The sequence below is a fragment of the Phaseolus vulgaris genome, chromosome 7 (genome assembly GCF_051622355.1).
Source record: "Phaseolus vulgaris cultivar YP4 chromosome 7, ASM5162235v1, whole genome shotgun sequence".
NCBI classification, from domain to species: Eukaryota; Viridiplantae; Streptophyta; class Magnoliopsida; order Fabales; family Fabaceae; genus Phaseolus; species Phaseolus vulgaris.
The window spans coordinates 29,097,282-29,115,496 of NC_143504.1; the positions used below are offsets into that span (position 1 = coordinate 29,097,282).

The 18,215-nt window shown below is 41.4% G+C and overlaps 1 protein-coding gene across 1 annotated transcript; it reads right to left on the reverse strand.

Annotated features, from left to right (window-relative positions):
* Nucleotides 1–1,443: 1,443 nt before the first annotated feature.
* Nucleotides 1,444–6,051, reverse strand: LOC137824136 (heme oxygenase-like, multi-helical). Its single transcript, XM_068629599.2, has 6 exons — nt 5,631–6,051; nt 5,045–5,153; nt 4,180–4,470; nt 3,625–4,039; nt 3,253–3,519; nt 1,444–2,337 (listed from the first exon to the last, which is right to left on the reverse strand). Exons 1-6 carry the CDS (start codon nt 5,969–5,971, stop codon nt 1,925–1,927), a joined length of 1,836 nt encoding a protein of 611 aa, XP_068485700.1. The 5' UTR covers nt 5,972–6,051; the 3' UTR covers nt 1,444–1,924.
* Between the last annotated feature and the right edge of the window lie 12,164 nt (nt 6,052–18,215).

Below are 18,215 nucleotides of genomic sequence, written 5' to 3' on the forward strand. Positions count from 1 at the left end.
CGTAGGGAGTTTCTATAATTGTCAATGCTTTCATTTATTGAGCGCCTTTAATATATATTAATGTGGTCGGTTGGTCACCGAGACTGAGTGATATGGCTTGTCCGGTACTGACCAGTACACGGACAATACCTCGGATGTGGTGATTGATCTTAGCGATGTTATCTCAAAGGTAGGTCGAAACATTAGTGTCGTTTGTGAGAATCGTAAATTCTTTTCTAAGGATCGTAAAATCTTTCATTTAGCCCTCGAATGGGGGCTATTGTTGCAGTACGACCAAAATATAGTCTCACATCGCTTAGAAATTAAGGTCAATGGCAGTTTAAATACACATTTCCACCGAGACACCTTTTAAGGTCAAAATCGTGACGGAGCACCAATTTTTAAAGCGGATAATACCTCGAATGTGGTGATTGATCTTAGTGATGTTATCTCAACGGACTTGAGGTCGGAACACGTTTACGACAAAACAAAAACCCTAACCACCATACTTTATTAATTTGTGTCAAACTCAATCTCATGCCTACAAACCTTAAACACCCAATCTAATGTCTTTTAATTGACAGTCCACATCACCCCTCCTCCCTGCCAGATACACACCACTTGACACGGTTTGGTGCAACTTAACAAAAAGGACCAATTTAATTTTTTTAAAAATCACTCTACTAAATTAAATATTGATCTTATATCTATGAACGAATAAGGTATTATACCTAATATTAATTATCCTTAAAATTAATTTTTAATAATAAAATGATCTCATAAAACAAGGATAAAACAAACGTAACTTGCTAATATTTATATATTCTAGAACTAGATCAATAGAACCTCACCTGAAATACCAGACCTATCATTTACTCACAGAAGAACGAAATAAATCGTTTACTCTATGTTGCTCTACCGCCCTTTCAACCATTAAAGGGAACAATGGAGTCTTGATTTTACAATCGACTTAAATAAAGGGAAAACAAAATATAAGTTTATAAGTTGAAATATATTCTATTTATCTTATTCCGAACATATATAACTTTTTCTATGTTGAAATCTTTCATTTAGTGTGAACTTAGAGTAACTCGACTATGTCCTTTAAACTTATCTGTTTAAAATTTAAAGAGTTTTGCAAATCAGCTCTCAAAGTATAAAGGAAAAAGAAAAACATCCGTTCTATTGTATCCCACAGCAATTATTAAAACAGATTGTCTGCCAACATTTTCCTTTCTCTGTTTAGAAAACCTTCTCTTATTCATAAGCAATTCAATTCTCACGTGTTCGATAAATTAATATTAGAATTAGAATACATTTTCCATATTTTTAGAACATACATAAAAAGGCCCTCGGCCATTCCATTCTTAACCTCTCCCACATATATAAGAAAAAAATCCATAAATCTAGCATAAAAAACTAAAATTATTGGAAAAACAATAAAATAAAATACGTGTCCCAATATAAACATGAACATCATTTCTGCATCTGCATTCATAAATGATCAAGAAGTCAACTGAAAATGCACAGGATCTCTGCTGAATTCTTAAAATTACGGAACAGCAATAGCCTACTAATACCAGTACAAACACTTCAAAGCCTGAATTGATCTGATCTAACAAGCATTTGTATTATTGCTGTCTGAAATTTCTCATACCTGACAAGATTTAAGGGGAGAGAAGATATCAATAACAATGAGCAAACAGAAATGTCAAAGAAACACTTCAGACAATTCCAGGTAATCGCAGATACCCTGGTTACTCATATCCACTAATCAGAGTGACACCATATCTCTGAATTGCAACATCCTGTAAGAGAAATAAGAGACAGCAGAAAATCTGTGGCCGCTTATAAAATTAGCCATCAGCTTGTGTATTTGTATTGCACTATATATGTTTCTTTCTTTTAGCCTAGCATGAATTTGGGTGCGAGAGACAAAATAAGACTAGCAACCCAAAATAAATGCATGTACTTCAGCCCAACTACTGACTGTGTAAAGAACGCCAGATAAACCCTTCCAATTAGAAGTGGTTCCTTCAACGTATTCTTTCTGTTTCTTAACCAAGCCAGAATACAATGGAACAAACGAAATACCAAACTGCGTCCCTACTCTCCTAAGGCTTGAACTTGAACCAATCACAATTCCTATATCTGCTTCAAGTAGGCAAAGTAGATCACCCACCGAATCTCCAATGTAAACAGTCAATTTCTTCTTGTCATCATTGCAATTTTTCCATATGTTCCTAAAAGCTTCAACCTTGTCAATGGGAGACTCCATCTTCTTAACAATTTCACCCGTGGAAACAGATCCCTCATAAGTGAACTCATTAGCATGAACATCCAACTCATTTAAATTAGCTGCTCAATAATTAGAAAAATATAATTACAAGACAATAGGAAACTACAACATAAACAATTGCCAAATATCAATCAAGTTGGAAAGTTTTAAGAAAATGTGATTATAAAGAATGAATTACTTGGTTAAACAAGAAAGACAAACTATTATTTAAACTACAGAGAAGCAATGAAGGTTTAATAACGGAAATCAGTGCTAGACAACAGAAAACATGTATTTCGATAGAAAATTAAGCATATGGTCCAACCAAATAACAAAAATAGATCAAGACAAAGATGGATGAATCCATGACGCCCAATTCATTCTCAGCTACCACAACAACAAAAAGTTCATGCTTTCCATGTAACATAGAAATACACAACTTTAACAGATAATACCATGTCTGGTTGCATGATAAAAGTTGAATCTGTAACCTGTATTGGTTGTTTTTTTCACTGGCTCTCTACTGTAGTTAAAATCACTAAAAGTTGAAAACGAATTATATATCTAGTAGCAAAATAGAAGGTAGCTAAAGTGGATCAAAATTCCAGCAGAGCTTTCCACTTTTATTACATAACAGTAACAAAAAAGTCCCTTAGCATAACCAAGGGTAGAACAGGATGAGAAGCACTAAAAAATAGTATTCCCAAGTGAAAGTATAGATTTTAAAAAACGGAAATATAGTTCACTCTCCAACAAATACATCAAAGTTGCATAAACCTCACAATACCATTATCTGCCATATTCCGTACAATCTAAAAAACATCATAAGAAATGCTCAGCACTGAAAAGACACGATTGTTCATCAACATCCCAAACACGTTACTCTGTGCAACATGGCTTGATAAGGATGACTCTCAGAATTCAAAATTAACATGATAATATGATTCACTATTAGCAGGAATTGGAAATTAAAGCTCATGGCAAGGGATATGTACCTGAAGAGAAAGCAGACCTGATGAGGTCAACACACCAGCAGTATGAAAGAACATGCACATTGGCATTCAAATTTTCATTCTTAACAATGCTCTGAAAGAAGTTAGTGCAACCATCCTGAAGGATCAGACGTTCTCCAGCACGCTTTATATCTTCTAGACTAATACCTTTGAGTACCCCAGACTCGACAACCCTATTATTTGCCGTGTTCTCAAATTTTGAAAGTTGCTCAAGGGCAACAGACAATTCTTTATAATCAAAATAGTTCACTGCAAAAGCACAAGATCAAAGCCAATTAACAAAGTCTGAGTAAAACAATCACTGCCTAAACCATTTAAGACTACTGGAGAAACAATAGTAGAAAAACACCATACATCTATCGGAAGGCATAATGTTTTCTATACATTGCTCATACTCTTCTGTATACTGTTTAGACAAAAAGCCCCATGTATTCCTGAGATCAGAAGACGACATCCGAACAATTTGATCTTCAGAGTGATTCTGATCAGATCGTGGTGCCGTCACTATAGCTATTTCAGCCAAGATGGCAGACGAATCAACAACAGTGCATGTTAAATCAAAATCAGAAAAAATTATGAGATGATCTTCCACAGGCTTATGTTCTTTAGTCAAGGGTACTACAGTCGGCTGAAAGAGTGGCTGAGCAGAGAAGAACTCTATTTCAAGTTTCATTGCTTGGGAATAAAGCTTTTCAATGACATCAAGTTCTTCACCAGTCAAAGAGACACTTAGTTTGTCGAGCAAATCTTCAGTTTGCAGAGTAGTAGCCTAAATTCAAATATAAGAATAACTGAGTAGTTGGGGTGCAAGAATGCCATGACTAAAATGTATATTTGACCAAGATTCAAAATAGTATCCAAGCACCCACAAGGGCAATATGGTATGGCTCTACTGTCAATATGACAAACCTGGAAACCATCAGAGGAATAGTTGTCGATCCACTTGTTATACGGATGAGTACCTTCATTGGAATGCAAAAGTTCCTGGAACTTCTTTCCCAAAACGGCATAAAGCCTCATGCAAGGAGTCATGGCACCTAAAGTATAAGCAGAAATTTTTGTTTTCTCAAATGGTGTAGCAAGTTTTCCAGGACCTTTTAGTCCTTCAATCTTCCCAGAGGCTGTAGCCAGCAGGAAATCTGTGTACTTAACAGTTGCAGAATTAATACTGTGCTCTTTGGTAAGGTCCAACCCCCATTCCTACACACCATTAGCAAAAAACCAAAATAATATAAGCTAAATGGGTGGGAAAAGGAAAAGAAATCAGAGCATGTAAAGTATAAATTGGCTTTTTGAAAATTCATAAGTTAGCACATCATGTTGCATACGTTTTATTCATTTGAAGTTTAAAAGATTTGTTTAATCTCATAGAAGACGCTGACTAGAAGTTCAGGCAAATATTATACATTTCTTTTCTTCCCAGAAATAATTTACAAGCACTCATTGCCTTGCTCCACTGGAATTGGATGTCCCGTGTGGTCAAGCTCAAACATGATAAAACAATGCAAATTTATTGAGGTTTTTAGAAAGTGAAAAGGGATCCAATCAGTATACAGAAGAGTTTTATTTCCTTTGCTATCAACACACAAACCCAACAATATGTTTTGGGGGGGCTATCCTATTTACAAGTTGAAAATCATGGCAAATGACGTTCTTAACCTGGAATTATTCACATCTAGTGTAACGATTTACAAATATAAGTAACATAACCATATTGAGTAAGATGAAGACCCTAATCCAGTCCAGTACCATGATAATGTGGAAATTGTCTTACCTGTACCAACGAGTTGTGCATCCTCAACTCCTCTAGGACTGCCTTCCTCAACTGGCAGATTCCAAGTTTCGCATCGTCATCATCAGCACAATCTTCAGCCAACTCATACCTAAGTAACAATTAAACACAAAGAAGAAACTTCAAGCAACCAAATTATTTTGCACAACCTTCTAACATATTTTTTTTATTAAGTAGAGTAGGTCTCGCACGGTTTCTTTTCTAGATTTAAAGACCAAAACTCACTTCAATGAATGCATATGCAATATCACCAAATAATCTAACCATCCAGTTTTGGTTGCAAAGAAAACTGACAAAAAGAAAAAAGAAAAAAAAAACAACCAAACTTATGAATTGAGCGGCACTAACTTGGAAAACCATAAATTGAGTGAGACGACTAATAACGTTGAGTGACGAGAAGATTTTCGCACTCTACCATCTCAGACAGACAGATAGATAGATAATTTCAATATAATTGTAAAGCTTCTCCGCAACCAAACTGGAGAGAATAAGAACCTCTGGAAGCCATTGTTTGTGGATAAGCACGTATGTGTGTATGAATAGTATGAATTGAAGAGAGTGAACTCACGCTTGAGCAAAGGCGCGTAGGAAATGGACGTCTTGGGCGATGTAATGGTGGAAGGAATCGATATTCAAATTCCCGGAGGCCAAGGCGATGGCGAAGGGAGTGTACATGGCGAAGATGGATTGGCGCGTGAACTTGATCCAGAAGCGTCTGGCAAGTCCAGCTTCGCTGTTGCTGTGGTTGTGGATGGCTGCCATTGGAATTGACGATCTCGGAAGGGAGATAGGAGAAGCGGGACTCGGCCACTGAGGAACCAAAGCTCTCAACGAGAATGAACGACTCGGGCTCAGGTTCAGATTCAGCGGGTTTTTGATTGGGCTTCGGAGGAACCACCGCATGCGCATCAAATATCAATTACACACAAGCGCCGATGCCTCTCTCTCTCCCTTGTCCTGTGTGTTTGTTTTACAATCTACAGTGAGTAAGATGGAGAAAGAGACGAGTGCTACTAGTACTGGGTCTCTTCGCTGCTGCCCTACACGGGCTAGCCTTTTTCTTTCTGCACCTCCAAAATTGTGCATGCACAACTTCCATAGAGTACGAAATCACTAAAGTACCCTTAAAGTAAAAGTTACTATTCACTCAAGTGCATCTTCTTATAATCTTCCCATCTCGGGCCAAAAAGCTCTCGTTTTGTAACTCGGAAAAAATAAGGCTTTTTGATTTCTGCATCTAGTCTATTGGAACCTACGCCCATCATTCTTTGAAATATTGAAATTGTTCTTTTATTTGGTGGCTTGTGGAGGTGTTGCAAGGAAGGTTGAGCTTGGGTGAGGTGTGGTGGTGTTTAGAACATGTAGTTAGTAGTTTAATGTAAAAATTAGTTGTTTTGTCGTGATTCTGGGTGAAATAGTGGAAGTTGCATTTTCAAAATTCATATTCGAGTTCTGAAATACATAATCTAAAATGTTTTTGAGATGTGATTTGTGTATTTCAAAACTACATTTATGGAAGTGAATGTTATGTTCTGAAACAAGGAATTTAGAATGTTTATTATGTATAAACAATGTATTTTGGATTGGACATCCCATAATTGTTTCATATGCATTCTACAAATGAGTTTCTATAATAGGTTCATGAGACTTCTGGAGCATGTAACTCGAAACATAACATGACATTCCAAATTAGCTAATTTAGAAGAGGAAAAATGCCTTTTAGGATAGTGATACAAACCAAAACAATCAGCAGATGACTAAAGCCACATCAAGCATCTCACAAAATGGTCAGTCATCTCAGTATACAAAGTCGGGCCCCACCAAACCTCAAGAAAGCATCAGCGGAAGAAGAAGTTATAAACCAGAATATCAAAAGTTCTTCCTTCTGGTCTTTTCCACAAGAGAAAAGTTATGTAAATAAATTGGGCTCACTTTAGGGGTTCAAATAGCAAAGATAGGCTAGAATAAGGTACCATTAAAATAATAGGGGGTGTGAGTAGCATTTTAGCTTATTCCTAGCCATTTTGGAAGGCATTTTGACCTAGTTTCTACAAAGACAAGCCTAGGATGCGGGTTTGACTTAATCAAACCCTAAGGCTGCCCATTTTTTCCATTTTTCCCATCCTACCCGTTTAGCTTGTTCTCCAAGACTCCTTCACCTATAAATAGGAGGCCTACCTAGTGTATTTGACAAGTTGAATGAAATAGAGAAAAGTTACTCTGCACATTTTGTGTGAGATGCTAGTGAGGCTTGTTTCTCTTAGTCTTTAGTCTTATCATGTGAGAATTTTACACATGGTTATCCTATGATGTTGATGTTAAGCACTCAATATCTTATAACGCATTAGATAATGAATGCGGGGCACATGAATGTACTGACGCATTTACGATAGATGAGGTAAAGGTCAAGTTGCAAAAGTATTTTGATATTGTGTATTATTTAGTAAATGAAATATGAAGTTGTTATAATTTTATGTAGGTTTTCTCGCTGGTTGACTCTCCTGTCGAACGAATAGGTTGAACGCCTTCTCTAGGAGCTACCTCAGCTAAGTATTGACTCGTGTCTTCCTGTGAAATTGAAATGTGGCTTCGTTATGACAGAGGGCACCCTACCTGTAGATTATTCTCTGACGCTTAAGTCAGTAAGGGTTCACAAAAATAACAATTCTCAAATAAGTGTGCAAAAACAGCGTACCTTCATCGGGGGTCCAAGGCCCCTCTTCTAATCGCACATGCAGCAGCTCTCACTTGAGATAAACAAATCTCAACTGAAAATAAGAACATTATCTTTTATCTTTAATAGAAAACCACTTGCCACGGGCACCAATGTTCTTCAACTGCTAAACTGCAGGTCAACATTCTATTATAAATGCAGGTCCCTATCTTTTTAGGGCTAACAACAACCATCAACAGGTATTAACATGTAACAAACATGCAACAAAAATATTGGTACGTAATAATAACATATATCAAAATAATAACAAATGCACACTATAATAACAAATATAACAACCGCTCATATCTATACGCACATATAAAATATTATCTCATACAACAACCTTATTATGCGTTTTGGGCCTATTATTGAGATGAGGCCAGTTACACAACTCTTACTCAGGCCCAATAGCCGAGCTGACATCAACCTTACCGAGAACCGAGCTACCACAAACCCTCTGCCAAGAACCGAACTCCCGTCCAGCACACAAGCCCCTCAAGTTCGAGCTGAGCTTGACTTTCTATCTTTGTGCTAGTGGACCAAATTTCAAAAACGTGTTGATCAAGGATGATATCATGCTTTGATGTCTCCAAATCCATGGTGTTTGATGGAAGGCTGAGTTGTTGCTTATGTGGGTGGGTTCTGGCTAGATAGAATGTGCAATCCACTCTTTGTTTGAATCTAAAACTAATTTGAATCAAAACCTTTTTGAAAAATAATGTTTTCTAAAGAAGTGGAAAAACAACCAGTTGATTTCTCGTTTTAATTGGTTGTTTAACACTTAGTATTTTTTGAAAAGGGTTTAAAGCTGTTTGACTTGGTTGACTTTATTGTCAAGCCAATTCAACCGGTTGTTTTGATAAAACAACCAATTTTTTTTTAAAATCCTTAACAGAATTCTGTTAAGCTTGGTAAATCAGCTTTAAATGTTTCTAATTGTTTTGGTTTCTGCTTTAAATGTTTTTAACAAACCTTTGGAGTATAAAAAGGTTTTTTTACGCTCCTAAAGGTATAGAAACAGTTTGGACATTCTGAGATTGAGAAAATCAGGTTTGAGTTTTCAAGATTTGCATCAAGCTTTTGGATTTTCACAAAGAAGTGGACTAGGATTGCTGTAATCTTTCATTTTAATATTGATCAGGTGTAATCTTTTCTTTATCTCTTGTATTTCTGGATATTTCTGGTGTAAGCAGAATCAGAGGGTGTTCTGAATTCTGTGGTGTTGTGTGCCAAAGGAAGTGTGTGGCTTGAGGTGTTAAAGGTCACTTCTTTGGTGTGGTTGTTTGTACTTTGTGATTGATTGCTTAGTGGAATTCCCAGGGGTTTCTGGGGACTGGATGTAGCTCTTGGGATAAGAGTGAACCAGTATAAATTGCTTGTGTGCTTTTCTCTTACCCTGAACTCATTTACATTCTGCTTTTAAGTTGTTTTAATCATTGTTGATGAAACAACCAATTGAATCGCAAAAGCAACCGGTTGATTTTCTGGAAATCAACTTGAACAGTTTTGTTTCATTGTTTTCTTAATTTCTTTCTCTTTGATTCTGCATTAGATTTCATTATACCTTCAAAGTTTGCGAAAATCTTTCATAAACAATTCACTCCCCCTCTTGTTTAAGGCCATATATTCTAACAAAATGGCCCACTTTATTCCATGCCACAAAAAGGAAATCCAAACTTCTACCACGTGGTGATGGTCCTTTTCAAGTCATTAAAAGGATCAATGATAATGCTTATGAGTTAGATTTACTTGTCACCTTTTTAGGAAGTCATTCTTTTAATGTTAGTGGTCTAACTTCTTTCTTTGCAGGTGTTGCGAATTTGTGGACGAATTCTTTCCCACCGGAGAGCATGATAAGGACTTGAGAGAGAGCGCACCCACTGACCAAGCCCAGCCTTCCAGAAGGATGACTAGGAGCATGACTCAGGACTCAGGGCTAGATCAGGACCCATCACTAGTCGGTACTTCAGAACCCATGATTCCTTAGAGGATCACAAGGAGTAGAGTCCAAGCCATGGGAGTTGATCATCAACTAGTTTCTTTATTTTTAATTTCAGTAGAATATGGTCCATTTAGCATAATAGAGGGTTGTATTTATCATTTTAGCTTGTGCCTAGCCCCTTTAGGGTACAATGTAGCCATGGCTTCTAGAAGCTAGGACTAAGGGGTGGAATTGACTTACTCAATGACCTAGGCCACCCCTCTCTTCATGACTTTTATGCCCTCCCTCTTCTTGTCTTCCAAGGCACCCATTCCTATAAATAGGGTGCCATACTACATGTATTTTCATGTTGAATTTGAATAGTAAAGTTACTCTGCACAATTTGTGTGAGGTGTGTGTGAGGCTTGTGTCCTCTTAGCCTTAAGTCTTATCTAAATTGATTTGAGAGCTCTCAAGTGGCGGCCCTCTACACTTATATTGGAGGAAACCACACTTCAGGTGGCGTGTCCAACTCTCTTCCTTTCATCCATAAGCTTCCTTTTTTTCCTTCACTCTTTTCCATTCTTACATCTCGCCCTATTTCATCTCCATCTTATGTTATTGTTTATGTCTTTTTGCTTTAGCTAACTTCATTCATCTTTTACTTCCATCGTCATTTATTTTCGCCCTTCATCATCATTCACCATACACTTGTGTTTTTCCATTGCCCTCTAGAAGTGAACCTTCGCACTTACTTTAATGGAATTAGCACTTTGAATTTTAGGTGTTCCTACCGGTTGACCAAGCGTAAGAGCGTTGCCTCGTCACGGTCTTCCTTCACCAGCTTTAACGCCACGAGCGCTTCAAGTCCACACTACAGATTGTCTCTCTGAGAACCTGAAAACACAGTATGGCGCCTCTGCGGCCGGTGGCGCTCCGACGCTCAAGTCAGTAACAAGAACCGTACTTAAGTAACTGAGAGAAAACTATACTCTGTAGAACCGTACTCAAGTGCACTCAACCCAAAACAATGAGCCGTAATGAACGTACCCCTGCAAATTCTGTTAAGTTTACCTTTATACCTAGGTTTTTTCTCTCTCCAGGCAGTTACGCTTTGGACGCGTGGCTCGCATCCAACCCTGCACGTGTCATCATCAGGGTTGGGCAACAGGCAGTACCCAAACCTACACGTGTCACCATCTGAGCGGGGGTAACTTGAGCGTCATTTCTATGTAGCATCCAACCCTACACGTGTCATCATCTGGGTTGGGGTAACATGTATCATCCAACCCTACACGTGTCGTCATCTGGGTTGGGGTAACTTGAGCCATTTCTATGTAGCATGCAGTTACGCGACCAAATCTCCTATTCAAGGTGTAACCTAGCACGTAACACGCTCTGGAACGCCACCTGACAAGGCGAGTATCGGATGCAACAAGGTACACCATCTCTGTGATATCGCTTGTCGCAGGTGCCACTTTCCTCTTTGCCACGCCATGCATGTTCTAACTGAGAGGAACTCGCCATCGACGAATGTCCACTCTGGGAATCCCGTCGTCGAGGAGCAAGCTGTTTACTCCAACTCATTTAGCCTTCACGCTTCATGCTGACGTAAGAATCATCTTTACTGAACTTACACACTTGAACTTCCTCGCCTGAACCCCCAACAGCTTCAACTGAGTTTACTGGGAAATCCGGCGATGTGCTTCTTGCGGCGATGTCAGACCACCTGATCTTCCGTCATCTAACACGGCGACGACACCAACCTGGCGACAACCGACTATGTACACTGCAGAACGCCACTTCCACAAACGGTAACTATGTACACTGCAGAACGCCACTTCCACAAACGGCGACTATGTACACTGTAGAACGCCACTTCCACAAGCGGCGACTATGTACACTGCTGAACGCCACTTTCACAAACGGCGACTATGTTGACTTCTCGACCACCCACCTTTTTCTTGTCCACGTCATCACACCCGATGACCTGATCGGTACACAAGCCCCTCAGTCTTAAGCTGTGATTTGTCCAGCGAAAAGACTAAGAAGTTGAATTTTCGGCGACCTACGTGGCTTTAACTTATCTGTTGTGCGATCACCTGATAACTTGGTTGGTTTTCACTCTACCCAATTAACTTGGCACAAACTGACGCTTAATTCTCTGGAAACCAACTTAACTTGAACAAACGATTAGTCTATAGCAATAACATTTGACACGAAATCACTTACTGAGCAGTAGGCGTGGGTCATTCTTAGTATCTGAAATCTCGCTTGCCTGATCTGCCAAGTGACATGTGTATTTCTAGGTTATCGCCTAAAACTTTGCTGACCTGGTTCTCGCCGTGTAATCTTTTTTCTATTTCAATCTAAAAGCCCTAGGCTTTCGGCGATGCCATTTTCCTTTTAACTGAAACATCTTTGCTTCACTTTGCTTGACTGGAAGGAGAGCTGGCTTTCGGATCTCCCTCTACCTTCCCTGAGTCTTTAACCTGAAACAACTTGATCTTGACCATTGTTCCCTCATCTGGGGGTAGAGCTTCCTTTCGAATCCCTCTCTACCTCCCTGAGTTTCAGAACAATGATCTAGGTAGTGAGGTGCCCTTTACGAACCTACCTCAGCCACCCTGTAAATTCTTCCACCCTTTGCACCACACCTGAATTCGTTCAAGACGAGAAGGATTTTAACTACCTTCACAACGCCCACAAGCATGGAGGCTTTAACTGGCCTTACTAGGTCAATATTGATGTTTCACTCAAGGGGAAAAGGCGTCTTCTATCAACCTTCCTTTCCCATACTTAAGATCATTAACACCCCTGACTTTTCAATTTCATCTCGCCTGAACTCACTCGAAGGTGAGAAGGACTTTTCCTGATGCCTCAACTTGCCCAGGGGTTACATCTCCTCCTCCCCAGGATGCACTGAGGACTTTCACACTTGCCTCGGTTTGCTTACGCAAAGAGGTCTTGAAATCTGCTCTTGCCTGTACTCGCTCGGGGCGAGGAGGAATATAATCTTTTCTCGCCTACACCCGCTCAAGGCGAGGAGGTCTTTTTAAACTCTTCTCGCCTACACTCGCTCGAGGCGAGGAAGGTCTTTTTAATCTCTTCTCGCCTGAACTCACTCGAAGGTGAGAAGGACTTTTCCTGATGCCTTACATCTCCTCCTCCCCCGGATGCACTAAGGACTTTCAAACTTGCCTCAATTTGCTTACACAGAGGTCTTGAAATCTACTCTTGCCTGTACTCGCTCGGGGCGAGGAGGACTTTAATCTTTTCTCGCCTACACCCGCTCAAGGCGATGAGGTCTTTTTAAACTCTTCTCGCCTACACTCGCTCGAGGCGAGGAATGTCTTTTTAATCTCTTCTCGCCTACACTCGCTCACAGCGAGGAAGTCTTTTTAAACTCTTCTCGCCTACACTCGCTCGAGGCGAGGAAGGTCTTTTTAATCTCTTATCGCCTACACTCACTCGAAGGTGAGAAGGACTTTCCTGATGCCTCAACTTGCCCAGGGGTTACGTCTCCTCCTTCCCCGGATGCACTGAGGACTTTCAAACTTGCCTCGGTTTGCTTACGCAAAGAGGTCTTGAAATCTGCTCTCGCCTGTACTCGCTCGGGGCGAGGAGGACTTTAATCTTTTCTCGCCCACACCCGCTCAAGGCGAGGAGGTCTTTTTAAACTCTTCTCGCCTACACTCGCTCGAGGCGAGGAAGGTCTTTTTAATCTCTTCTCGCCTACACTTGCTCACGGCGAGGAGGTCTTTTTAAATTCTTCTCGCCTACACTCGCTCGAGGCGAGGAAGGTCTTTTTAATCTCTTCTCGCCTACACTGACTCGAAGGTGAGAAGGACTTTCCTGATGCCTCAACTTGCCCAGGGGTTACATCTCCTCCTTCCCCGGATGCACTGAGGACTTTCAAACTTGCCTCGGTTTGCTTACGCAAAGAGGTCTTGAAATCTGCTCTCGCCTGTACTCGCTCGGGGCGAGGAGGACTTTAATCTTTTCTCGCCTACACCCGCTCTAGGTGAGGAGGTCTTTTTAAACTCTTCTCGCCTACACTCGCTCGAGGCGAGGAAGGTCTTTTTAATCTCTTCTCGCATACACTCGCTCACAGCGAGGAGGTCTTTTTAAACTCTTCTCGCCTACACTCGCTCGAGGCGCGGAAGGTCTTTTTAATCTCTTCTCGCCTACACTCGCTCACGGCGAGTAGGACTTTTTAATCTTTTCTCGCCTACACTCGCTCACGGCGAGTAGGACTTTTTAATCTTTTCTCGCTTACACTCGCTCACTGCGAGTAGGACTTTTTAATCTTTTCTCGCCGGAAGGCGATGAGAACTTAAAAAACTTTATACTTGTGCCTCCAATCGCCAGGTGGCGATGAGGACTTAAAACTTCACTTTCACCTCCGATCGCCAGGTGGCGATGAGGGTTTAAAACTTTATGCTTTAAAACCTTGTACTGGATGCATGCGATCTGAATTCACCATTGCTTTAAATTACGCAAAGGCGATAAAGTCTCTCTCCGAAAACTTAAAAAACGATGAGCATGCAAACTTAATAAACTTGGAAACTTTGATAAACTTCGAAACCTTCTTTATTGGGTGGCCTCGTTAAAAACCCTCCTCAGGGAAAAAAGAGTGCCCCCTTGAAAAACTGTTTTAACTGAAACTGCTTTAAACGGTTCAAGTTAATCGCTACTTACAATGCTTTAACTGCAATAAAACTTGAGATGGGTGGCGTTCCAAGTGCGAGGAATCGCCCCTCCTTCCAGCGTCTCCGAGCGGTAGGCGCCGTTCCCGAGTGCTTCTGTTATTCTGAATGGTCCTGTCCACTTGGGCGACAATTTGTTCTCCATCTCATACTGGTGGGCCTTCCTCATCACCAGGTTGCCATCTCTGAATTGCCTTGATCTTATTGTGACCCTGATGATTGACTCGTTCGCTTCTCGAGCAGATAATCCTTTAAGAACCCGCGCTTCACCAACTCAGCGAGTTGATGTCCCAAGGCTAAGCACAAGTTAATGGAATGGCCAAAGCTTTTGTGGAACTCGCACCACATATCTGGCTTTGGCCCCAACACCTTATCTGACGTTTTCTCAGGCACTTTAAGCTTGGCCGCAATGATTGGGATGGCAATAAGATCAGCCAATCCCATCACAAACTCATACCTGGGAGGGCGATTAGATTCCCTTGGCCGCCCTTGCCCTTTCCCCTTGTTTTTCTTTGGTCATATGGGTGATACACCCTCTGATCCTTCTTCCCAGCCGCCGCCTCCACCACTCGCTGCGGCTGAATCCTCGTTTGAGCTCGTGGTTTAGCTGGAGCCACGTTTCCCCTCTTTTCGGAGACTTCACTCTCTGCGGCGATGTGAGCCACAACACGTCGCCGGATTTCAGCAAACGTGGCGGGGTGGCTCCTGATCAGAGATTCACTAAAAGGCCCAGGCAATACACCCTTTTTGAAGGCGTGCACAAACATTTCTTCATCTTTACCTGGCAGGCGGACGATCTGAGCTCCGAATCTGTTCAGAAAATCCTTCAGAGACTCCCCCTGATACTGCCTCACGTCGAACAGGTCGTAAGACACCAACGACGGTGCCTTGTTCACTATGTACTGCTCAACGAACATCTTGGAAAACTGCTGGAACGTGGTAATGTGGCCAGTAGGTAAACTGACGAACCAGTCCAGCGCTGTTCCACTGAGAGTGCTCATGAACACCTTGCAGTAGATCGCGTCTGACCCTCCTGAGAGCATCATTTGAGTGTGAAACGCCGTGAGATGAGCCTCATGGTCCTCCACCCCGGTGAAAGATGCTTTCACCGCTACCGTATTTGCAGGAACCACCGTGTCCATGATCTCCTGAGAAAAAGGCACGGGGAAGCTACGCGGTGGGGATGGGGGTGCAAATCTGTCCCCCATCGCACGCTCCTCCCGTCCCTGAAGAGCTTTACACAGCTCTTCGTTGATCCTGTTGAGCTCTTCATTCCTAGCCTGTGAGGCCACTAGTGCCTCGTGCATTCTTTCTTGCTCAGAACGCAATGCAGCTACGTTCTCCTGCAACGTCCTCATCATCTCCATCACCTGCGTCATAGACACAGTGTCTTCTTCGGTTGACGGCGCGATTGAACTGGATCGCGTTGTCCTCATCCTTTCTCGGCAAACTTAGCAACCCAAAGAAACTCCAAACAAACGGTGAAAACTCCAGAAAATCGACTGCGACAACAAGCAGTCGAACAGAAAACACCAAAGCTTCAACAAACTCGAACTGTGGTTGGGAATCACCTTTTATACGGCCCCACGGTGGGTGCCAAATGTTCCTGCCGGTTGACCAAGCGTAAGAGCGTTGCCTCGTCACGGTCTTCCTTCACCAGCTTTAACGCCACGAGCGCTTCAAGTCCACACTACAGATTGTCTCTCTGAGAACCTGAAAACACAGTATGGCGCCTCTGCGGCCGGTGGCGCTCCGACGCTCAAGTCAGTAACAAGAACCGTACTTAAGTAACTGAGAGAAAACTATACTCTGTAGAACCGTACTCAAGTGCACTCAACCCAAAACAATGAGCCGTAATGAACGTACCCCTGCAAATTCTGTTAAGTTTACCTTTATACCTAGGTTTTTTCTCTCTCCAGGCAGTTACGCTTTGGACGCGTGGCTCGCATCCAACCCTGCACGTGTCATCATCAGGGCTGGGCAACAGGCAGTACCCAACCCTACACGTGTCACCATCTGAGCGGGGGTAACTTGAGCGTCATTTCTATGTAGCATCCAACCCTACACGTGTCATCATCTGGGTTGGGGTAACATGTATCATCCAACCCTACACGTGTCGTCATCTGGGTTGGGGTAACTTGAGCCATTTCTATGTAGCATGCAGTTACGCGACCAAGTCTCCTATTCAAGGTGTAACCTAGCACGTAACACGCTCTGGAACGCCACCTGAAAAGGTGAGTATTGGATGCAACAAGGTACACCATCTCTGTGATATCGCTTGTCGCAGGTGCCACTTTCCTCTTTGCCACGCCATGCATGTTCTAACTGAGACGAACTCGCCATCAACGAATGTCCACTCTGGGAATCCCGTCGTCGAGGAGCAAGCTGTTTACTCCAACTCATTTAACCTTCACGCCTCATGCTGACGTAAGAATCATCTTTACTGAACTTACACGCTTGAACTTCCTCGCCTGAACCCCCAACAGCTTCAACCGAGTTTACTGGGAAATCCGGCGATGTGCTTCTTGCGGCGATGTCAGACCACCTGATCTTCTGTCATCTAACACGGCGACGACACCAACCTGGCGACAACCGACTATGTACACTGCAGAACGCCACTTCCACAAACGGTAACTATGTACACTGCAGAACGCCACTTCCACAAACGGCGACTATGTACACTGCAGAACGCCACTTCCACAAGCGGCGACTATGTTGACTTCTCGACCACCCACCTTTCTCTTGTCCACGTCATCACACCCGATGACCTGATCGGTACATTAGGAATGAGGAAGACCACATTACTATTCATCCCATGGTGATTCTGTCTTATTTAAAAAATTGTTGAACAACTTATTTGTCCCAATAATCTCTCATCAAGAAAGATAGAAAACACCACCAAAACCATCCGGACCGGGGCACTATTACAATTAAGATTAAAAACAACATTCTTGATTTGCAAATAATCAGGACATTTAATCAACACAATATTCTCCTCAGAAGAAAGCATGGCAGGAATGTAGGTACAAATAAAATCATTCGTATTACCAATAATGTGAGCATTAGGATTAGAATCAACATAGAGGTTTCTATAAAACTCCAAAATATGATCCTCAGTAAGCTTAGGATCCCTAATAACACCATTATCATCTCTTAATATATGAATCCCACTAGAATTATTTCTTTTTTTTTTTTGCCACAACATGGAAAAAAGCAGTGTTTATGTCCCCATCTTTAAACCAGATCATCATAGCCTTCTCTTTCCAAAAAGAGTATTGACAATGAATGCATTATCAAGCTCCTCTTTAGCAGTCTTCTCTTGATCAATAAGAGTTTCAATGACTGGTGGATTGGCAGTCTCCAAACTTTGTTGGATAGCAAGGAGGGAGTTCTACTTAAGAATCACTTCATTCTGAACATTACCAAAAGAAATTTTATTCCATTGTCTAAGCTCAATTTTCAACCCTTTTCGATTTACGTTGCAAAATATACATAGGACAACTAACAACAGTATTTTTCTATTAATCATGAATAAACTCCATACATGTTTTATCTTGAAGCTACATATTAAAGAATCAAAACGAGCTAGTCTTATGTAAACAATTCCGAGAAGAAAGACTAGCAAGAATAAGGGAGTGATTAGAACAATTTTTAACAAGAACTTGATAAGTACAAGAGGATTAGAGATCCAGACAATCAAATGGGTGAAGGCTAGAAATGGAAGAAGAGAGGGGTGGTCTAGGGTGTTGACCTTGGTCAATGCCACCCCTAGTCCTAGCTTTTAGAAGCTAGGGTTACCTTCCTAAC